Here is a 24,783-nt window from a genome sequence, read left to right as displayed (position 1 = left end):
CACAGTGACTGACGGCATCTGGCAAGACATGGTGAGCAGTGCAATGAGGTTTGAAGTCTTCAGTGATGAGGACACAAATCTCATTGACCATCTGCTTGGCTAGGCGCAGTCTCCTGCAGCACTGGGCTTCTGACATGTCCAGGTAGCTCCGTCTTCAGCCATAGAACCTATGCTGAGGTTATGTACCCCCATGCCTCTCTGCTGCCCTCCTCATGCCCGAGACTCTGTCTCTCCTGCTGAGGGTTGTGCTCCCATTGCCAGCCATTGCCTTCCTTGTGCTCAGCTGGACTCCCTATTATGTCTGGAAGCCTTATCCCCTACTCTTGTGTCCCCATGATTCCAGGAGGGTGATGACCGCCCTGCACTGCCCAAATGCATACTGAATACGCTCCCCACAACCTGTGCACATCTGATGGCTCCTGTGTGCCAATGGCTGAGTGCCCCTCTCAGCCTTGCTCCCTCTTATAGCCCCACCTAAGTTGATGGTGCAGCCATAACTGGCTCTCTGCTGTGTTGCTGTCTCCTTGTGCTTGGTCTGCCCTTGACCCAGTGTGCAACCTATGTGCCCCCCACCAAAATCCTAAAATGGCCGTCAATGTGCTCTCAATGAGCTTGTTAACAATTTTAATTGGCCTCATTGCAGAATCTAGCAGGTTTTCAGGGCCCTCCTTCCCCCGTCTTGATGAAACTCGCAGGCAGCAGGAATGGCGATGGGAAATTGGCAAACCTGCAGCACTATTTCAGGCACCTGCCTGCCTCCCTTCTGCCCCAGCGGAACCTAGAAGTCCTGTTCATTAGGTGAGCAAAGCAACTGTATTAATTTCTTCAACACGAGAGCAGAGTTAATTTTTAAATGGCACCAAGGTTATTACTGCTACATTATCATTTTGTTGTTATTAATAATTACAGTTAAGTTTATATCATTAATGTCCCATAGTACCAGTATGAAGTCTACTTCTATGTTCAATTAATTTTCTACTTCAATTAGTTCCACTGCTTAAGTGAAAATAATGATATTGGGCAGCTGTAACACCAGAATGTGTCTGTAGTTCCTAGCAGGAATAATAATTTCAGAGAAATCCACACAATGAGCACAGTTATTTTAAAATAGTTGTTAACCTGCTTACTTAAAATAAGTAATTGGCTGTTTAAATTACCCACACAAGAGTTTAATATGAATGTGTTAAGCAGAGCATAAATAACATTAAGAGGGAATTAAACACGAACAGTCATTTCACAAGAACAGAAACTAAACTCAACAGGGAGATGAGAACCAGCACTTTAAATTATCTCTAAAACCAGCCATTAAAAAGATTATAATCCCTTACCTCAAAGTGCACAATAAATGCAACATAGCGATAGATATCAGCCCACTTCCAAATACCTAAGAGGTATTAGAAACAATTTTGATTTAGAGTATAAACATATTGACACAGAAAACATTTTCTCAGGGCCACATGAGGTAATTACAATATCTAGTCCCAACTTCGAGACCAAATAATCCAAAAGCAATATTTGTGTGATAAAAGAAAATATATTCAGAGTAGGTTTTTTACATTTCTGAAAAAAACACTTGCGTGACGTGATTTTCCAATAAATTTGCAGAAGAATCTTATGTAATTCAACAGATTTTAAACAATCAATTATATTTATTAAAATGTTGAACCTCAAGCATTCATTCAGAGAAGTTAACATTTTTTTTTTGTTACCAGAGGAATGGCTCCTCAATCCTCTCAGCAGAAGCTCCTTCCTCTCATGTCCCTCAATTTCTAGTTCACCCACAAACTGGCCCCACTGTTCGTAGTGAGACAGTTGCTGACAGCACCTAAAAGCACAGTAAGTTACATAGAGTGATATAAATTATAGCACAACCATTTGACCCATCACATCTGTCTTGGTGCTGGCTCTTCAACCCTTCTAATCCCATTTCCTGGTCCTTTCCACAAAAGTCCTTGTATCATAGAAAATATGAGATGATGCATATGACTCGCAAACATGAAATCTGGTTCAGAAATGTCTGCTTGGCTGTAGAAGTCTCTATGGAGAGGAAAGAAATAAACAGGAATTGTGAATCTTCCTCATCATTGAGCAAGGGGAGAAACATCTCTTGATGGTTCACAGAGACATAAGAAAAATGGATGCCAAGCCGCAATACAAATTAGGAGGGGTGACTTTAGCCACGGAGATGGATGTGAAGGAGCAGAAGGAAGTGAAGAAGTGGAGGAGTTTCGGGAGAGAATTTCAGAGAGTAGAAGCTAGGCCTAGCTGCCAATTGTGGAGCATAGGGAGGGGAGGGATGCACATAAAGTCAAAGTTAATAAAACAAGTTGTGGGGAATTCGTTGGACTGGAGAACGTTTCAAAACTTGGAGGGGCAATTCCATGAAGGGATTTACACACAAGGGCTGGAATTTTAAAGGCCGGCGGTGGCCCCCATCCACCAGCAGGAAAGCCGGGCCCCAACCGGATTTTACGTGCATCAGGCAATTAACTGCCTGCCGTTGGGGCACCCGTCCCTTTAAATGACAAGATTCTGCCTCCAAGAGTTGCCGGGCAATTGGAGCGCCAGCAGCTTGTCAGTCCCAGCAGTGCCACTGGGAATGGTAGCCACTGCTGGAACTGCAGCCAGGGCGAAGCAGCATGGATGCTGCCCTGGAACCCAAGAAAGTTGGGTTGGGGTTGCAGGGCCAGTCATGCAGGCCTCGGTGAGGGATGGGGGTTGGTTGGTGAGGGCAGGGTGGGGGGAGTGGTGTTTCCATGGGAAAAGTCCTTGCCGCTGGGGGCCACAGTATGCCCAATCAGGTGAACCCCCCACTCCTAGTCTGCAAGGAGGCTGCCAGGGTTTACCTGATGGTCTCACCACTTGGCTGGGGGTTCCCCTGTCACTGATGAAATACCAGCAGCGGAGGAAGAGGCCCTTAATTGGGTCTTAATTGGCCACAGGGGCCTCAATTGGCCCCTGGGCAGGAGGGCCATATGCCACCCTCCCTGCTGCCGGTAAAATGCCAGCGGCAGTGAGAAAGGGACAGGCATGCCATCCACCGCCCTCCCACCTGATGTTTCGCCCCTCCCCCTGCCTCTTCACCAGCTCCTTGAGGCCCTGTAAAATCCTGGCCAAGGATGAATACTCCAAAGTTGAGGCTTGAAGAGGACAGTGAGGACAGATGTCATGGGTGTGCATGACCTGCCCATGTTAATATGTTAAATATACAGAAATAACCAGACTGAAAACATAAAGCAGCAACATTTTGGATGAGCTGACGTTTATGGAGGATGAGGGATTGTGGGGGTGATGGAGTGATGGGGAGTTTGATCCAGGAGAGCATTAGAGTAATTAAATCTGGAAGTGACAAAGACATGAATGAGGGCTTGAGTGGCAGTTGTGCTGAGGTAGATATGAAAGTGGGAAATGCTCTGGAATGGAAGTATGATGGAGAGAAGGTTAGAAAAAGTCTGGTTCAGCCTGAGATAGTGAGATGGGAGGGAGATGGACAAGGGTATGGAGTTTATATGGAAGGGTGAAGACAATGGCTTTGGCCAAGAAGCATGATGCATCATGAACACAGTCACTGTAGCAAAATATAATGTGATACAGTACATTACTGTAAAAATTTAAGGAGTTAAAAATAATGGTTACGTTATGACCAGTGAGAAAGGTGTCTAGGGTTCCCTCTCAGGCTTCAACTGGCCTTACCGTAACAGGGTTTAATTTTAAACACATTGTTTTTTAGCTCCCCCTTAGTGAATCCTTGTTCACTAACCTCCAATTATAAGGCAATGAAACTAGTCAAACAGGTTTTCTTAGGTTTAAAGAAAAAGATTGAACTTTATTAAACTTAAAATCTAATTCGGTTAACGCCTACGGATACGCGACGCGCCCACGCTAGCATGTACACGTGATACACACATGCAGATAGAGACAGAAAAGAGCAGAAGAAATAAAGTGAAAAAGTTTGAGGCAATATCTGAAGATGGTTTTGGTTACTGTTCTTCGAGCTCGCTGTAAAGTCCTTGATTGTAGGTAGGTCTTGCTTTTTGTTGGGGCCCAGTATTCTTCTTAAACCTTGTTCGATGTAGGAGACTTTTCTCTTTTGAAGTTCATGTGCCTTCAGTGGGTCCTGAGGCTTGTGAGAAAGAGATGGGAGCAGACAGGAGATGTCTTCTCACTCCAGGAGCAAACAGTCTTTCTCCATTCAAACTCTTTGTACAATTGAGAAAAACCCAGGTTGCCAAGCAGGTTAGTCATGTGACTAGCTGGTCTGACCACATCTGGTTGTGGATTCTCTTGTCTTAGCCGACCATGGAATGTCTCTTCATACACACAATACCTGCTGCTCAAAGTCCATTGTGGGTTAAATTGGAGCAGGGAATAGCCTTTTTGTCCTTCCAAGCATTGGCTGTTGGTATACAAAAATGTTTTTGCAGCAAAGGACCTAATGATGTTTTAAACAAGTCCTTTCTTCATTTCAGCAACAGTTTAAAATTTAATGTCCATATGGCGAAATTAATATGCCTAATTCTTGGCAGGTGGAGATCTAGCATCAAACCTCTGCACCTAGCGGAATGAAATGCGATTTGAGAAGAGCACATTTCATTTAAAGGATCAAGAGAAAATATAAGATACAGAAAAAAACATGCAATTCTCTCATTCATTCACAAGTCCTAAAACTTATTAAAAGTGCCCATTTCTTTGACTGCCTAGGGTCTTTAATCCTGCTAAGGTCCGCAAAGGGTGGAGGGGGGGGGGGTGGAATTAGATTTAATTAGTGCTAATTTGGAATTTTTTTTTTCCTCAGGAGAGTCAGTAGTGGGTTGGTCTATCCTGAACACTCTTTCAGTGCTTTGCTGAGTCATGCAAAGGCTATTGACTTCAGGGGATGGGTGTTTTTTTTCTGACTGTGGGGGAGGATTCTTTGCTAATCTCCCCTTTGGGACAGTCCTGCCTGCAGGTATTTGTGCAGACTCTACTGCACTCTCCTGTGGCACTTCAACTAGGTGAGGCATCACCCTCACAGTTTCTTTGCCCCCTCTGTCTCTGCAGGTTCCTGTAAATGCTGTTAGCAACTCTGGTGGGATGCTTCTAGTCTCTGCATTTACATAGGAGGATGTTGGGTCTACCTTTCCAATTTTTTCAGGTTTGGCTGACCAGACAGTAGGGGTTTTCATCTGGGATTCCTCCCAGACTTCCTTTAACCTGCCTTCTTGGTCACTTTTTCCCCTTCCCTTTCTAACTTTTTGCCAGCTTTGTACCTGCCTGTCCCCTTACAGTTCACCAGCCGTTAGCCGGCGGGTCCTCCTAACACTGGTACAGGACTTAGGTTTCACTGTAGGTTTGGTTTCCCCTCAACCTGGCACATGTGGCAACTCCTGCAGTACTCCATCACATCTTTGTAGAGTTTTGACCAGTCAAACTGCTGTCTTATGCGGCTTTGGTCTTTTGTATACCAGCATGTAGTCTGGTAGGCCCTTCTTACTATGTCTCCCCAGTACCTCTGCGGCACCACTAACTGGTGAACCACCGTCCACTTCTTGCTCTCAGGTCTGTGAGGAGAACTCCATTTCCTCATCAGTACCTCATTCTTTAAATATTAGAAATCAGGGACTCCCTCCGCTTCACTTTCAGACTGGGCAGGCTGTGCTAACTCTCTCAAGACTAGGTCGGCTCGCTGAGTCTCAGCTAGGAAAGATATATTTAACTCATTCCCTGGAACTTCTAACTTTCCTGCCTGCAGTGCCAATGCAGTCTCCTCTGGGGGAGCTGGTTTGATCATGGCCTGATCCACTACACATTCAGGGAAACTGTAGGGGTCCGTCTCCCACCACTGCCCTGTCTCTCTGACCTCCTGCAGTCTTCTTTTCACTACTGGTGGGGGCTACCATCTTCACTCCTGCCAGAGCATTGCCTAGGGGCAGGTCAACCCCGTCCACAGGCAAACTAGGAACAATCCCTATGGTCACCAGTCCCAAAACAAGGTCGCACTCCAGGTGCACCCAGTGTACAGGTACAGGCATACACTGCCCTCCAATACCATTCACCAACATTCTGGCGTTCACTGCACTCTCTGGGGAAAAGGTCAAACCTTTTTCCAGTAAAAGGGACCTAGTGGCCCCTGTGTCACTGAGAATTACTACGGGCTTGCTTGCCCCACTGGAGGGGTATGGGGTTACTTTCCCTTCAGACACAAAACCCTGATAACCTTCAGGAATCCTATTAAATTTTCCTGCACTTGCAGCCGTAAGCTTCCTTGGTCTCACTCTGACTGCAGTTAAAGCCACAGCTTGTTCTGCTATGCTTTCCATCAGGGCCACTTCTTCAATGAACGGGTGTGCCCTGACTAACCCTACAGGTTTTCCCTTTATTTTCCAGCAGTCAGCTTTTAAATGCCCTGCTTTATTACAATGGAAGCACACAGGTCTCCAGATCTCACTCATGCTCACAGCACCTACCTTTTTGGCTAGAGGAGGGCCCCCTGTGTCTCCTGCTTTGCTTTCTCTCTCAGGACTGTTTGGGGCTCTTATCACCTTCCCACCCTTTGTCCTTTTCGGATTTGTGGGAGTGACTAGGAAAGATTCTCCCCTGGGAGACCGACTTATAAATTAACGCAAACTCATCGGCCAGAATGGCCGCTTGCCAGGCTCTTTGAACCCGCTGCTAAAGACAAGGGTCTTTATGAAGTGTGGGAGAGAGTGTTTAAATTTATCTAACAGAATCACTTCTCTGAGATTCTCACAGCTGAGCTGTACTTTAAGAGCCCTCCGCACAGGTCAAAAGCTAGCTGCTTACTTCTTTCAAACTTCAGATAAGTTTGATTAGCTTGCTTCTTGAGGGTTATAAACGTTTGGCGATAGGCTTCAGGTTCTAATTCATATGCCCCGAGGACAACACCTTTTGTCAGTTCATAATTTGATGACCTCTCATCTGGCAACGGGGAATAAACCTCATGGGCTTTTCCAGTTAGCTTGCTTTGTAATAAAAGAGGCCAGATATCAGCCGGTCATTTTAGCTGCCGTACCGGTTTCTCAAAGGACACAAAAAAATCCCCTACATCCTCCTCATTGAATTGTGGAATTAGTTGAGCTAGTTTTAACAATTCTGTACCCAGCCCTGAATTACGCTGCTCCCTATTGGCCACGCTTTCACTTGGGTTACTCTGTCACCCCCTAGTTAACTCAAGCTGCTTCAGCTCTCTCTCTTCACATTCCTTCCGGAATATTCTTTCTCTCTCTCTCTTCTCTTTCTCTCGTTCCTTCTCCTGTCTTTCTTTCTCTCTCTCCTCTCTTTTTCTTCATGTTCCTTCTGGAAGGCTCTCACTTTCTCCCTCTCCTGTCTCTCTCTTTCTTTTCCTTGAATTCAGGTTTCCTCTGTTCCAATTGTAGCTTTGCTAGCAATACCCTGTCAGGGTCTACTTCGAACCCTGTTTCTGCTTCCTCAAATTCAAGGGAAAAATGGTTGGCCACGAGTCTTAGTTCAGACTTTCTAGCCTTGCCACGTACAGTGATCCCACACTGCTCAGCCATTTTCCTCAACTCCTCCACAGACAGTGCTTTTAACTTATCCAAGTTACTTCACCCTGGCTTGGGGAGCTACTAGTTTCAGTTGCAGACATGTTAGCATTCAAGCACACACAACCACAAGAAAACCTGTATTGAAATCTTGCACTTTTTGAACTGGAAACAATTTGGCTTCCCACTTCCAATTTCTCTTGTTTGTCTCTGATTAAAATCCAGGATGGTAGCCCATAAATTTCTGTTATGACCCGGTGAGAAAGGGGTCTAGGGTTCACTCTCAGCCTTCAACTGGCTTTACCGTAAGAGGGTTTAATTTTAAACACACCATTTTTTTTTAGCTCCCCCTTAGTGAATCCTTGTTCGCTAACTTCCAATTATAAGGTAAACCAGCTAGACAAACAGGTTTTCTTAGGTTTAAAGAAAAAGGTTGAACATTATTAAACTTAAACTCTAATTTGGTTAACGCCTATGGATACGCGACATGACCATGCTAGCATGCATACGTGTTCACACATGCAGATAGAGACAGAAAAGAGCAGAAGAAATAAAGTGGAAAAGTTTGAGGCAATATCTGAAGATGGTTTTGATTACTGTTCTTCGAGCTCGCTGTAAAGTCCTTGATTCTAGGTAGGTCTTGCTTTTTGTTGGGGCCCAGTATTCTTCCTAAACCTTGTTCGATGTAGGAGACTTTTCTCTTTTTAAGTTCATTTGCCTTCAATGGGTCCTGAGGCTTGTGAGAAAGAGATGGGAGCAGACAGGAGATGTCTTCTCACAAAAGGAGCAAGCAGTCTTTCCCCATTCAAACTCTTTGTATAATTCAGAAAAACCCAGGTTGCCAAGCAGGTTAGTCATGTGACTAGCTGGTCTGACCACGTCTGTTTGTGGATTCTCTCTTCTTAGCCAACCTGGAATGTCTGTTCTTACACACAATACCTGCTGCTCAAAGTCCATTGTGTGTTAAATTGGAGCAGGGAATAGCCCCTTTGTCCTTCCAAGCATTGGCAGTTGGTATGCAAAAATGTTTTTGCAGCCAAGGGCCTGGTGATTTTTTAAACAAGTCCTTTCTTCACTTCAGCAACAGTTTAAAATTTAATGTCCATCTGGCAAAATTAATATGCCTAATTCTTGGCAGGTGGGGTTCTAGCAGGACAGTTATTACACAAAATGGTGTCTGTTACATTTAAGTATCCATAATTATGGGAAATTGTCTCACATTGACCAGGTTCTAGGCTTTTAATTTTTTAGTCCGATAAATTCTGTTTATAAATGCAGATATTACTGGAAATACAGTACACCGCATGATCATCTGCATCTGAAAAGAGATGAGACAGGTAAGCAAGTCAGGTATGGAGCATTTGTCATTTCACAACCTACACCTGACATGTTAACATGTCTTTCCTTTGCTCAGCTGCTGATACACCGGCTGAATATTTGCAGTAGTTTCCATTTTTTGGCATTTAAGCTTTGATTGCAATACCGAAGTATTGTGCATTGTGGATGGAAATAACTGTTATCTAATCTCGCACAGCAGACAATTTGCAGAAAACATTGCACACTCTGGGAGTTAATGAACCAACACAGCTCTGTTACAAACTTCTGTCTGCAACATAAATGTAAACCGTCAAAATTAACGTTCTATTTCAGCACTATTAACAGCACTGTGGGTATACCCACACCACATGGACTGCAGCAGTCTAAGAAGGTGGGTCACCACCACCTTCACAAGGGCCTTACCAGCGATGCCACATCCATAATAAAAAAACTCTATTTCACCATCTAAAATTCTGCAATAACACTCTTTAACAATGCCAATAACAACTTGCATTTATATAGTGCCTTTAACACAATAAAACATCCGAAGGCACTTCACAAAAGCGTTATCAAACAATATTTGACAGCAGCCACATAAGGAGCTATTAGGACAGATGACGAAAAGCTTAACTACTGGTGACTGCAACACTGAAAGATTAATCACAAGGTATTTTGCATTGTTAAATCATAGATATAATTAGAATATGAAATTAGCATTTTAAGTATATGGAGAGCTCGTTACACTTTGTGCATGGCAGACTGACAACGTCTGGTAAAATCTGAGAAGAGAGAATTGCTGGGATTACTATAGTGAATTTGTGAATGCATTTGAATGGAATGATCTTACAATATTACAAGAAGTGACCAGAGAAACAATGACCACTAGTTTGTGCTTAACACAAAGCACTGAAGCGACAGTCATCCAAAACTAACTTCAGAATCCCTAAAATGGACGTGATTTTGGCAATAGCTGCAGAAGCCCGACGCAGGGAATTTATTAATACAAAAGGAAATTATTGTGGATACTGAAAATCTGAAATAAAAGCGCAAATTGCTGGAAATACTCAGGAGGTCAGGCTACATCTGTGGAGAGAGAAGCAAAGTTTCTGAGCTTTAGCAGTTCTGTTTATAAAAGTGAAAATTGCAGAAGTATCTCCTTATGTGGCTCAGTATCAAATTTTGTTCCATAATGCTCATGTGAAGTGCCTTGGGATGTTTTACTAGGTTAAAGGTGCTACATAAATGCAAGTTGTTGTTGACTTTGTTGTAAATGACGGTTATTACAGAATTTTAGGTGGTGAAATAGGGTATAAGATTAGATTACCTTTTTGTCGCATGTGGAGTTTTACAACAGACCTTTGTTGTCTGAAAGGGTGGTAGAGGCAGAAACCCTCATCACATTTAAAAAATACTTAGATATGCACTTGGAGTGTCATGACCAAGAGCTGGATATTGGAATTAAGCTGGATAGCTTTATTTGACAACACCGACACATGGGCTGAATGGCTTTCTTCTGGGCTGTAAGCCTTCGATCTTTGTACGTTTCTCGTTGTTGGAGGAAATCCCAATTTGCAATGTTAGCTAGTTTGTCTGTAATGCTAGATTATACAAGTTAGTTCAACGAACTGATGAAAGGTCATTGACCAGAAACATTAACTCTGCTTCTGTCTCAACAAGTGCTGCCAGATCTGCTGAGTCTTTCCAGCAATTTCTGTTTTATTGCAGATAATTCATTTCCTCTTTAACATACCTCTTACAACGTAGCATTGTTACTTATCTGTAGCCATTCATAAAGTTGAATTGTACTTGAGGGTTTAAGGAAATTCCTAGTAACTACAGGCAGGTCAGTTTAACATCAGTAATGGGTAAGGTTTTAGAAACAATAATCAGGGGGGAAAATACCAACAGGCATTTGGAGAAATTTGAGTTAGTTAAGGAGAGCCAACATGGATTTGTAAATGGCAGATCGTGCTTTACTAATCCAGTTGAATTCTTTGATGAAGTAATAGAGAAGGTTGATGAAAGGAATGCAATGAATGTTGTTTATTTGGATTTTAAGGAAGAATTTGACAAAAGTACCACATAAAGGGCTGGTTAACAAAATTGAGGCTCATGGAATAGGAGGGTCAGTGACAGCTTGGATAAAAACAATGGCTTAAGGACAGAAAACAGCGAGTCTGGTAAATGGTTATTTTTCAGAATGGAGGGTGGACAGTGGTGTTCCCAAAGGGTCAGTGCTAGGACAGTGCCTTTTTTGCTATACATAAATGACTTGGATATTGGAATACAGAGTAAAATTCTAAAATTTGCTGATGATGCCAAACTTCAAGGTGTGACAAACAGTGAGGATGATAACAATCGATTGCAACAGGACAGAGATAGGCTAGCAGAATGGACAGACCAGTAGTGGATGGAATTTAATACAGAGAAGTGTGAGGTGATGCATTTTGGCAGACGGGATAGGGAGAGGCAGTATAGACTTAATGACACAGCTCTAGTGTGCGAGAATAAAGTGACCTTGGGGGTGCATGCACATAGATCTTTGAAGGTGGCAGGACATATTGAGAGAGGAATCAGCAAAGCACATGGGATCTCGAGTTTCATAAGTAGATGTATTGAGTACAAAAGCAGGGAAGTTATGATGAATCTTTATAAAGCTCTGGTTAGGCCAAAATTAGAGTATTGCTTCAAGTTCTGGACACAACACTTTAGGAAGGATGTGAAGGTTCTTGAGAGGGTGCAGAGGAGATTTATCAGAATTGTTCCAGGAATGGGGGATTTTAGCAACAAGCTTAGGCTGAAGAAGCTGGTGTTCCCGTTGAAGCAAAAAGAGATTGAGGGGAGATTTGATAGAGGTGTACTAGGTTATGACAGGTTTACATAAAGTAGACAAAGGAAAGCTGTTCCTATTAGCAGATTGTACAAGGACTAGGGAATACAGATTTAATGTTTTGGGCAAGAGACACAGGGAGGATGTGAGGAAGAACCTGTTTACGACCTGGAACTCTGCCTACAAAGGTGGTGGAAGCAGAGACAATCAATTATTTCAAGAGGAATTTGGATCTGCACTTGAGTGAAATAAGCTTGCAGGGAGGTATGGAGATAGAGTGGGGGGATGGCACTGACTGGAGTGGTCTACAGAGAACCAGCATGGACACGATGGGCTGAATGGCCTCATTCTGTGCTGTTATGACTCTATGATGCTATGTATTAATAAGATAATCAAACTGTTTTCAATTGCAAAAATTAACTCATTCATGCATATAATTTTCAAACAATGAAACCATTCATTCTATCCAGTAATCACCCTTTTTTGCCAGCACTATACGAATGAGTCAAAACTCCACAGTATGTGAGGAAATATGGGCTTCCGAGTTTCCTGTCCAAAACTACTCCTCCACCCCACCAACTACCTATGCAACCTGCCCCTGTAAAGAGCGAGGCCGATATCATTGAAATCCAAACCCCAGCATTTCAGTAAACACTGCCAACATCAGACCCAGAGTACACCAATTACGATAATAGCGTAACATGATGCAGTTTATCTGTGGTATATGTGTTCAAAATCATGAGGGGTCTAGAGAAAATAGATAGGGAGAAACTGTTTCTGTTGGCAGAAGGAGCGAGAACCAGAGGACACCAAATAAGGTGACTGGCAAAAGAAAGAACAGCGGCATCAGGAAAAGCTTTTTTACGCAGCGAGTAATTAGTACTGGGAATGAAATACTTGAGGGTGTGATGGAGGCAAATTCAATCGTGGCTTTCAAACAGGAATTGGATAATTATCTGAAGATAATACGGATAAAAGGCAGGGAAGTGGGACTAGGTGAGCTGCTCTTACAGGGAGCTGGCACGGACATGATGGGTGAATGGCCTACTTCTATGCTGTAACAAATTCTATGATTCTATGTACATTTTTAAAAGTGAAAGTATATTCATTTATTTAACTTTCTTGCATGTTAAAACAGCCAATTTGCAACCTATTTCATTATTCTTAGTAATAAAGTCAAACAACAACTTTATTTATATAGCACATTTAACATAATGGAACATAGGAACATAGGAGCAGGAATAGGCCATTCAGCCAATCAAGCCTGCTGTGCCATTCAATACGACCATGGCTGATCATCCACTTCAATGCCTTTTTCCCACCATATCCCCATATCCCTTTATGTTATTGGTATTTAGAAATCTATCAATCTCTACTTTAAACATACTCAATGACTAAGCTTCCAGAGCCCTCTGGCATAGAGAATTCCAAAGCTTCACAACCTTCTGAGAAAACAAATCTCTCCTCATCTCTGTCCTAAGTGGCTTCCCCCTTATTTTGAAACTGTGTCCCCTGGTTCCCCAACAAGAAGAAATATCTTAGCTGCATCTACCCTGTCTCTCCCTTTAAGTATTTTGTAGATTTCAATGAGATCACCTCTCATTCTTCGAAACTCTAGAGAATACAGGCCCAGTTTCCCCAATCTCTCTTCATAGGACAGTCCTGCCATCCCGGGAACATGTTTGGCAATAATATCCTTCCTAAGGTAAGGGGACCAAAACAGCACACATTACTCCAGGTGAGGTCTGAACAAGGTTCTATACAATTGAAGCAAGACGTTACTACTCCTGTACTCAAATCCTCTTGTGATAAAGGCTAACAAACCATTAGCCTTCTTAATTGTTTGCTGCACGTGCATGTTAGCTTTCAGTGAATTATTGACGAGGACACCCAGGTCTCTTTGTACATCTACACTTTCTAATCTCTTAGCATGTGAGAAATACTCTGCACATTATGGGCGGCACAGTGGCGCAGTGGTTAGCACTGCAGCCTCACAGCTCCAGTGACCCGGGTTCAATTCTGGATACTGCCTGTGTGGAGTTTGCAAGTTCTCCCTGTGTCTGCGTGAGTTTCCTCCGGGTGCTCCGACTGCCTGGCAGTCACCCATTCCCTCTCTGCCTGCATGTTCCTAACCTGTGGTGTGACCATTTCCCTAAATGTGCTATCTACGTAGTCCTCCACCTCACGGATGTGCAACAGTGACTCCAGCCACCGCTCGAGTTTCGAAACCCGGAGCTCAAGCTTCTGCAGCGGTGACACTTCATGCAGATGTGTTCGTCTAGGACACTTGGTACGTCCTCAACTTCCCACATACCACAGGATGTACATTCCAAGGCGGTGCACAGGAGTGCTCTCAAGCAAAATTTGCGACCAAACCACATAAGGAGATGTTAGGATGACTGATGGGGAAAGTTTAAGGAGCGTCTTAAAGGAAGCGCAGAGGCTTAGGGAGGGAATTCCAGAAGCTTAGTGCGCAAGCACTGAAGGCTTTCTCGGATTATCCTGGAATGTCAGCAGTCAGCAGTCAGCATATGGATGAAAATGGAATAGTGTAGGTCAGATGGTTTCACGGGTCGGCGCAACATCGAGGGCCGAAGGGCCTGTACTGCGCTGTAATGTTCTAATTCTAATTCTAATTCTTTTAGCTGAGGAGAGCAGAGGCAGAGAGTGCTTTATGTGGTCCAGCCAGATCTACCAATGAATGGTTAAAGCAGTTGTTCGCCATAAACACTCAAGTTTGCATTCCTTACACTTAAATGAGTGGAGATGAGTGCCGTACCAGGGTAACAAACAGGGTGAGAGAGAGTAATGATTTCAGTGAGGACAAGGGCATCAAAGGCGGAGGTGAGGGCTTGATTGAACAGATCTGTAACTGTGGATATGTTCTGGTGAATGGTGGGCCAAAGCCTGGACACTTGGGAATGTGAAAGTGCATTTGTAAGTGACTTGGGGTGAGTTTTTTTCCAGAGGTGGATATTGAATGAAGTAGGTTTGGGAGGGTGAAGGGGGATAGGAATGGCGAGGGATACAAAGAAGTGATCAAAGATGGCATTATCTATGATTGATACGATGGGAATAGAGAAGCCATGTGAAATGGCAAGGTCAAAGGGGGTGGCAATGAAGATGAGTTGGGAGTTTATATGAACAATCATTTAACTGTAATGGAATTGATTGATTGGTATTGAAATATCTCTAAATGGAAATGAGTTGTACTCACATGCCCGTGTTTGCAATGAATCTTGTGTTCCACTTCTCCTTTGCAATGCACTGAGCAAGTGCCCAGGGATGGATATCAGTATTAAAATCAAATACACAGGTAAAAGCTGACCAGCTGAGGGGAAATTAAGTAAAATGAATTCATCAAATGATACATTTCATGGGGCATTGCAAGTTTTATCACAATATTTTACAAATTAATTTTAACAGATTTACATATTTCAGATGGGTTTAACTGGTAAAGTTATCAGTTATAATTTGGAAGGAAAAGCTCTAAGGTCAAGATGCTCTGGAATACATGTCTGTTTTATTCAAAGTTCAGTGCCCCATCCACCACCTTAAACATTCATTCCCTCCACCACCGACGCACCATGGAAGCAGTTTGTACCATGTACAAGATGCACTGCAGCAACTGACCAAGGCTCCTTCAAGAGCACCTTCCAAACCTGTGACCTCTACCACCTAGAAGGACAAGGGCAGCAGATGCATGGTAACACCGCCACCTGCAAGTTCCCCTCCAAGCCACACACCATCCTGACTTGGAACTATATCACCGTTCCTTCATTGTTGCTGGGTCAAAATCCTGGAACTCCCTTCCTAACAGCACTGTGGGTGTAGCTACATGGACGGCAGCAGTTCAAGAAGACAGCTCACTACCATCTTCTCAAGGGCATTAGGGATGGGCAACAAATACTGGCCTTGTCAGCGATGCTCACATCCCATGAACGAATAATAAAAAAGAACATTACATAATCTTCCCATTTATATCACCATGTTGTTTTTAACCATTTCATCAGCACACTGGAGATGATTTTTGCCTCGTTACCACCTCCACTTAAACTGAGAAGTAGACAAACCAAAATTGCACGGGGGTGAACTCAGTGATTTACTACTGAGGTCTGGCCATTCCGATTTTCAGGTGGGCCATGATTTAGGTGGTGAGTACACCCTCTGGAAACAGTCAAAGTCTTCTTTTATAAATGCAATTTAGAATCAAATGACACTGTCAAGGCCCAGACACCAATTTGTGTCTACCCATGTTGGTATCGCCAGTTCCTCAAGCCACAAATCATGGGCCTTGCAAGTCAGGAGGAAGTCATTCCAAGTGACATTTAAAGAATTCAAGATGCTCTTGGGTGACCAGCTCCCTAGGGAGCTCCTCACTGTGCACTTCTATCCTTGGCCATCCACTGCCATCTGTTGCATTCCATTGCCCTTTCTCCCCCAGTCTCCTGTCTTCCACTGTTGGTTCCCTTGGCTCGAATAGTGGATGCATTTTAGCCTTAGCTACAAGTTAACCAACACTACCCATTTCCCAACCCTGTTGCTCTCTGCCTTCTTCAGTGAGCACCGCATCCTTTCTCAAATTTGCCTTCCAAATTCCTGGACTTCCCTGAACATCAAGACTATGTTCTGCACTGGACGACACCATAAGACTCAGCTGCTATGTCTCTGCTATTCTGTTGCTTAAATTTTAAAGTAATTTTTGATCAGCTTACAGCCCTTCCCCCACTGTTGATGTTCCCTGCTGAGCCTGTTGCTGACTTACTGGTTCTACTGATTTTTCAGCTTCAATTACATGGTTCGTGGCAGAGATTCACTGTGCTGGTGGATGATTGCATCAACATCATCCTTGACTGAAACCTGGCTGAGTGGTGATAACACCTTTCCCCAAATGAAGCCCCCCCCCCACCTTTTGGCTATGCTTGGCTTCCCCAAGTTCAGGGTTTCATTGACTACACCTACCTTCAGCTGACCACACTACCTAGAAGAATTGAAAAGGCAATGTGGTGTGCTCACTGCTACATGTCGTACAGTTCTATGCCTACTTTCCTTGCATCTATAATGATGCTTTTATACTGTGCCTGTCCTCTATACTCCCCTGTCTTTGCTTCTGCACAGCAATTGGAGGCCGACTTCATGAGGACAAGGGATATCTCCTGCACATTTAGCTTATGACTCCTCTTGGTAACCCACGCTCAGTGACCAAACTGTGCCAAGGTCAAATCAATGGCTCAGTTATAAGGGAGACCACAAAGCCAGTGTCCATTTAGGTTTTATTTGCACACAAATTAAGAGATGCAGTACAGCAGGAACCTCTCTGACATTTGCCTTTATTTTCAATTATCCACCAAAATTTACTGTGCTCCATTTTTTGCTAAAGGCTTTTTTCTAACTCCATTTCAACATTAATAAGGATGAAATGTCGTCCTCAATGAATCCCATTATAAAAAAACAACGGAGACCAGGCTTCACGCTTAGAAAGGTTCATGCATATATGTTATCCATCACATAGAAATAAAGAATACTCTTTGCTTTTAAAATCATTTTTTCATGGTTTACTTAACATACATAAATCCAAACTTGACATGGAGAAGTTCTCCTTCCTCATCACTCCATTCATGTCTGCATGGTCCCTTTCTGTTGGATAAAAATATAAAATTACATAAACAGAACAACAGGCATGCATCATTGCCAACATTAAGGCTATTACCATGACATTTCCAGTAAGTGATGTAGTTGACTGCTAAGTATATCAAGGAAATGTTGATATATATTGAAGCACAGAAGTTCTTTTGGCTGAGATGCAAAACCTTCTGTCTGTTTATTCAATTGGATGTCAAAGATCCAATTCGAAGAAAAGCAGGGAGTTTTTCTGAAGTCCTGACCACCACTTGTCTCTCAACCAACATCATCAAAACAGATTAACAGGTCAGTTATCTTATTGCTGTCTCCAAGCTGACTTTTGTATTCAACTACATAACAAGAGTGACTACATTTAAGGAGTAATTCATTGGCTGTGAATGTTTCCTGAGAACATGAAAGACACTATATAAATGATCATTAATTTCTTATCGGTATTTATTATTAAACAAAGATAGTTACAACTCTTAAGAATGGTGTTGAAGTTAACTGCACCATGATATTTAATAGCTCATCTGTGAAATTCCTTCTTTAAAACATCTGACAAACAGATATTTAAAGACTGCCTCATTTCAAATGGTGTATTTGAACTAATTTAAACTAATCTCACTAATGACTGGAACAAAAATATCCTTAACAATGTGAGCAACATGTTACTATTAAAAACTGTCAGGTTTTTATTGGTACTGACCTCAGAAGTCCATTAAAGGAAACTCGCCACCATCGACGTGGTTCAAGACATTCCACTTTTAGACCACCTCCGCTCCAGCAGTTCTCACTGTCTGCACTGATGAGTGTGTCAGGATGGACAGGATGCTGAAATGTTGAGAGCTGTGCTATTACCATAGTTTTCACAAAGATATTGAGACATTGTGTCATTGTAAGAATTTAATATCAATGTAACACAAATGACATATAGGCAGGAATTATGCGCGGGAGTGGGCTGGAGGCGGGGGTGGGGGGGCGTAGGATTGTGTGGGAGGTGCGGGGGGTGCCATTTCCGACTCCTTCCCACCCCCACTGCAATTTTACAAGCAGCAGGGGAGGTGACAAACGGCCCACCAGCCCCAAGCCAATTGAGGCCCTTAAGTGGCCAACTAGTTGCAACTTAAGGGCCTCCTCCCGCCACCTCCAGTGTTTTACCAACAGCAGCTGGGAACTTGAGCACCTGTAGAGGCTGTCTGGTAAAATCTGGCGGCCTCCTGGTGGGTTCGGGGAAGTGGGCCCTCCTGATGGAGCATCCTGTGTCCCACAGAGCTCCCCCCCCCCACACTGGCCCCACTGGAGGACATCGCCCCACCCTCCTGAATAATCCCCACCCCCAATGCCAGGTCCCAGCTGATTGTCCCCGGAAAGGCCCAAAACCCCACTCACCTTTATGGAGGCTGCATCCAGGGTGACCACACCTGGTGGCGCTACTGGGACTGAGGAGCTGCCGTCCCGCTAACTGGCTGGCAGCTCTTGGAGGCAACACTTCCTGACTCAGAGGGGCGGAAGTCCCTCTTGGGAGCCAATTAAGGGCCTGGGCCACGTAAAATTATGACATGGCTTCCAGACCTGGCAGAGGTGGGCTTGCCATTGACATTTTGGCCGGTGGGCAGGGCCTTCACCCCAATGTAAAATTCCAGCCATACTCTGGTTAAGGATTACACTATAGGGTAACTTCTGAAGGGCCTTGCAAAGTTTATCCTGATTTGTATCTACTCTCACTACAGTGGGTCACTTCTGCTTTGTCAACTTTTCTATGTTCTCGGTCTTGTTCTGTTAGTCCATTTGTCTTTTTTATTATTCCCTCAACTATTATCTCTGAAAGTTCTGTATCATTTGAATAAATTAAAAAACAAATTAATGAGGAATTCAATTAACATTCTTCATTTATTTGTGATTGAAATCTTTAAGCTGAAACACAGTGCACTATTAAGATACAACTTGAATGTACACTTGGGAGCATATTTATTCTGTCACAAATGTCCTTAAAAAATCTATGAGGCAAATAACGCGATACAATGGAATTATATTGGTCAATGCCTGCTTACACAAATCTGCTCCTGAAGTGTCATCTTGCCTTAGTTGCAACCACTATCACTTCTGAACCATGGTTGTGTGTTGAAGCCCTACTCCAAGACTTGAGCATGTGTTCTCGGCCGACACTCCAATATTGTACTGAGTGAGTATTACAATGTAGGAGCTACCATTAAACTGACACATCATCTGCCTGTTCTGGTAAATGTTGAAGATCACATGCCACTATGCAAAGAACAATGGCAAGTTCCTGGTGCCAGGTCAACATTCTGCCCTCAAACATCACTACCAATGTTCTGCAATTACATGCCATCATTATTTTAAAATTTTATTGCTTAACAAATGTGAAATGTCACAGCAATTTGAAAGATGTATTAGGCTATAATTTTCAGTAGTAATCAATAAATCCAGAACCAAAAATCTTTACCTCAAAGTTTCCAATCCCTTCAACTCTGAGGAACAGCCAAATTTCACACAGGCCATTTGGTCCTTTGCAAAAACGTAGAACAAATAAGGTTTTATCTGTTTCAGTGAACCCTATGAAGTGAACCGCGTTGATAGCCTGGAAAAATGTAAAGTTGAAAGAGTTTAATCATTGGTGCTGTGTACTATGTACCAAATTTCAAGCCATCTATGCACTAATGCAACGATTTCACAAAAAATTACATAGCATTTACAGAAATGAAATAGACCATTTTCCCCAGTTCGTATGTGCCAGTGAATAGGCTCCATGCGAGCCTCCTCCCATTCTACTTCATCTACTCCTTTCTGCATATCCTTCTATTCCTTTCTCTCTCTTGTACCTATTTAGCCTTCATTTAAAACCTTTTATTCTACTAGACGCAACTACTCCAGTTTCCCCATGTTAGGTAAAGAGGACCTGAATATGCTGCCTTCTGAATTTGTTTTAAACAAGTGTTTAGAATAACAAAATAAAAGCGAAATACTGCAGATGCTGGAAATCTGAAATAAAAACAAGAAATGCTGGAATCACTCAGCAGGTCTGGCAGCATCTGTGGGAAGAGAAGCAGAGTTAACGTTTCGGGTCAGTGACCCTTCTTCGGAACTGAAGGGTCACTGACCCGAAACGTTAACTCTGCTTCTCTTTCCACAGATGCTGCCAGACCTGCTGAGTGATTCCAGCATTTCTTGTTTTTATTTTAGAATAACAATATTGGTCACAGTACAATGTTGAAGACTGAGCTCACAGTTCTACACAGCACAGACCTGATGGGCTGAATGGTCTCCTTCTATGCCATACATCTTTCTATGTTTCTATGTCACTTAAGACCACTTAAGTGACCTGATTAAGGATAGCTTATTTCCTTATTATGGTCTTAGAGTGAAAGGCCAACAATATTTGGGCAAAGAAACTTCAAACACAGGAAAATTATTCTTGACCTTGCCCTCCAATTGGCACCAATAGGCAATAGTCTTCAATGCATCATGGTAGAGGGTAATAAACCTAAACTGACAAGTGAAGTAAAAGCTTCAGGCTATAACTTGAACAAAATGGTTGAATCCTTCCCATTCTGTCTCCCTTTTCAAATTAAAATTTTGCCATCCTTTCTAAATAATCCTAGAAATAAATTCTTGTTACTTTATACAACATTATCCATGGCATTTTGTGACTTGTCTCTTGCAATCTGCTATAAAAATTTTCAATCTTACCTGGACCTGGTCCGTGGAACACAACTGTTGTTAGAAAAGTCAATGACGTACATGTATTCTTACTGTTGTATTGTCTAACTACGGAGAATGTAGGCACAAGATGGTGTAAAAGTGGGTCACTGTAGACACAGAATAGTGCAACCACAGTACAGGTCAGTGTAATGAAGGAGAGAGTTTCTGTGGAATGGTATAACCATGGAGACTATAGTATGGGATAGTATAAGTCTGGGGCGTGTTGGTAAGGGACAGTAAAACTGTAGAGATGTAGTTATGGGATAGTATAACTGAGCTGAGGGTAGATATGGGATAGTATAATTGTAGAGAGTGTAGGTATGGGATAGTATAACTGTGCTGAGTGGAGATATGGGATAGTCTAACTGTGGAGCGTGTGGATATGGGATAGTGTAACTTTGGAGATGTAGGTATGGGACAATATAACTGTGCTGAGTGTAGATGTGGGATATTATAACTGTAGAGATAGTAAATATGGGATAGTATAACTGTAGAGAGTGTAGATATGTGATAGTGTAACTCTGGAGATGTAGTTAAGGGATAGTATAACTGCAGAATGTTGGTATGGGATAGTATAACTGTGCTGAGTGTAGTTTTGGGATAGTACAACTGTGGAGATGGAGGTATCGATAGTATAACTGGTGAATGTTGTTATGGGATAGTATAACTGTGGAGAGTTTAGTAATAAAATTGTAAAGCTCAAGCCTGTCTTCAATGGCTTTTTGCTGATGAATTTTGTTACGACCAGGTGAGAAAGGGCCTAGGGTCCATCTCAGCCTTCACATGGTCTTACTGTAACATGGTTTGATTTTAAACACATTGTATGTTGAGCTACCTGTTGAATCCTCGTTCACTGCTTTCTAATTATAAGGCAAAGAAATGAGCAAAAACGGGCTTTCTTAGGTTTAAAGAAGAAAGGTGAAATTTGATAAAACTTAAACTAAAAAGTCTAATTCGGTTAACACCTACAGATGCACAATACGCCCGTGCTAGCATGCCTACATGATACACACATGCAGATAGGGACAGAAAGGCAGAAGAAAAGAAACAGTGGAAAAGTTTGAGGCAATCTCTGAGGAGGGTTTTTTGTTACTGTGCTTTGAGCTCGCTGTAGAGTCCTTTTGTTGAAGGTATGGTCTTCCTTTTCGTTGGGGCCCAAGTATTCTTTTGAAATCTTGTTCACTGTAGAGACTTTTCTCTTTTGGGGTTCATGTGTCTTCAGTTGGTTTTTTGAGTTCTGTGAGAAAGAGGTGGGAGCAGACAGGAGAGGAGGCAGTCTTTTCAATCCAGGAGCACAGAGCTTTCTCCCAGTTCAAACCCTGTCTCTACAATTTAACGTTCCCCCAGTTGGCGAGCAGGGTAGTCACCTGACTGGTATAACCACTTCTAGCTTTGGGTGGGTCAGGGAATGGTTCTTTGTCTACAAGTGCTCTCTGTTAATATGTAAAAATGTCTTTCCAGCCAGGAAGCTTAACGACCCCTTGTATCAGGCCTTCTCTTCTTCCCAGCAACAATTTGAAATTTAATGTCCATTTGGCAAAATTAATATGCCTCATTCTTGGCAGGTGGGAGCCTGCATGACAATATCTTTTCAATTTCACTGGAATTATAAATCCAAGATCTAAATATCAATTGGCCAATCATTTAGTGAAGCTTAAACATGCCTAACCGTCAATTCTGGACATACAGTTGACTGTTACAACACTATCCAATTGTGTAAAACTGTTGTAAAATTGAAGACTGCTGCAATCTCTACGAAAGATAAGTGATAGCTTATAGAAGATAAAGTACATGGTCTTTTTTTTGGAATTGTAGTATAGTATACCGGGATAATGATTTAGAGCATTTGCTTGTTCAGATAATGTGAAACTTATTAAGTCAACATTAAAAATTAATATTTTTACCTGAGGGTGGCTTAGTAACTTTGGAATGCATTCCATTTCTTTAAAGGATGGTTCCAGCAACATTCCGAGCTCTCTGTTTTCAACTTCACTGTTTCGAATGCCGAACTCTTCTGCTCTACTGCGGCCCAATCCCATTTTCTCTCTCTCCGGAGCAGTTTTCGTGACACTCCCATTATTCCTCCTGTAAATATGGTAAAGGATTACAAAAATTATTTTTTTCACTGCATACCATCTCCCTGGAACTGAATACTTTCCATTTAATGGCTCTGGGTCTTTCTGCAACAGATTCTTTGCTATGTAGATGCAAAGGAAAACTGACACGACTAACAAAGGACTGATCATATTGGCCAGAGTGTGTGACTGTCTTTCACCCCAGTGTCTTATATACGGTTAATGGTTGCTTAATGATATAGACAAGTATTGAAACATTGTGCTGGCTCTTTCTGGTCTATGTGATGGCCTATTGAATGCTTGACTTGCAAATGAGGAGGCATTTCACTGGGGTGTTGCTTCACTTTTTACAGTTTTTACATATTTGGCGAACCCTCACATTAATCTTTGAAAGAAAAGCACTTTTGTGTCAAGTTATGATTAAAGTTCATTTTTACTGTTTCGATCATGAGAAATAAAACTGAAACCTAAGGCTGCATGAACCATGTTAAATCTCTGGGTACTACATACATTTCCATCCATTGAAATCACCAGAGATTAGGACCAGTTATGTATTTAACACATGACCAAAGGGGAACAAACGCATTCCCACTATATTATTGCACAGAATTTACATAGAATGTACAGCACAGAAACAGACCATTTGGCTCAATTGTTTTGTGCCAAAGTCTAAGTTTCACCCAAACATCCTCCCACCACTCTTCAACTAACCCTATTAGAATAATTTTCTGACAATACCAGTATTATAGAGTCGTAGAGTCACAGAGAGATACAGCACTGAAACAGGCCCTTCGGCCCACCACGTCTGTGCCGACTGTCAACCACCCATTTATACTAATCCTACATTAATCCCATATTCCCTACCACATCCCCACCTTCCCTCAATTCTCCTACCACCTACCTACACTAGGGGCAATTTACAATGGCCAATATACCTATCAACCTGCAAATCTTTGGCTCTCAGTCTCTCAGTCAGTTCCTCTTTGTCGGCACATTAACTGGCACATTCCCCTAACTCAATTACCAAACACCAGATACACAACAACCTTTATCTCCTGCCTTTCACCAGACTATTCCAGAACCATAACAAACCTAGGACTTCGGTGTTATGATTCCGGTCACAGTTGCCAACTGCATATGTTATCATCACCAGTTCCACTCTGCTCTTTTCTAAATGGAAAGTTAGTAAAACCTAAACTGACAAACTCAGTTCAGTCTTCAACCCTCATTTTAAACTCCAGCACTAAATCCCCATCGGTGCTTAAAGTGATAAACTGTATGAAGGCATGTTTTCATGCAGGTGTGCATTAGCTCAAGCATTGTTTTCACAATTTATTTGATTTGTAATATCATGGAATGAATTCTAGATTACTGAGGGAAGTAAGGGTAGAAATTGCACAGACTCAGGCCACAATCTTCAAATTCTTCTTGGATTTGGAGGTGATACCAGGGTACTGGAAGATTACAAATATTACATCCTTGATCAGAAAAAGGAAGAGAGATAAATCAGACAACTACAGGCCAATCAGCTAGTTGTAGGTAAACTTTCAGAACAAATAATCTGGACAAAATGAATTTGAACTTGAAAAATTATATGCTAATAACAGAAAGTCAGCATGGATTTGTTAAAGACTAATAGTGTTTGACTAACTTGAGTTCTTTGTTGAATTAACAAAGAGGGTCGATGAGGATAATATGGTTGATATCTATATAA

At 42.4% G+C, this 24,783-nt stretch overlaps 1 protein-coding gene across 1 annotated transcript in view; it reads right to left on the bottom strand.

The window, feature by feature from the left end:
* The window catches only part of LOC137378755 (rifampicin phosphotransferase-like), a 108,964-nt gene extending 85,690 nt beyond the window's left edge, over positions 1-23,274 (bottom strand). The window contains exons 1-7 of the mRNA XM_068049134.1: positions 22,899-23,274; positions 19,739-19,873; positions 17,981-18,105; positions 17,218-17,286; positions 14,867-14,980; positions 1,710-1,825; positions 1,329-1,384 (exon numbers count right to left, since the gene is read on the bottom strand). Coding sequence (XP_067905235.1) covers positions 1,329-1,384; positions 1,710-1,825; positions 14,867-14,980; positions 17,218-17,286; positions 17,981-18,105; positions 19,739-19,873; positions 22,899-23,240 — 957 coding nt within the window. The 5' untranslated portion in view covers positions 23,241-23,274. The remainder of the gene's footprint in view (positions 1-1,328; positions 1,385-1,709; positions 1,826-14,866; positions 14,981-17,217; positions 17,287-17,980; positions 18,106-19,738; positions 19,874-22,898) is intronic.
* Between the last annotated feature and the right edge of the window lie 1,509 nt (positions 23,275-24,783).

The sequence above is a fragment of the Heterodontus francisci genome, chromosome 17, assembly GCF_036365525.1.
Source record: "Heterodontus francisci isolate sHetFra1 chromosome 17, sHetFra1.hap1, whole genome shotgun sequence".
NCBI classification, from domain to species: domain Eukaryota; kingdom Metazoa; phylum Chordata; class Chondrichthyes; order Heterodontiformes; family Heterodontidae; genus Heterodontus; species Heterodontus francisci.
Note: the sequence above shows the minus strand (reverse complement) of the source record. Positions and strands in the feature narration are given on the sequence as shown.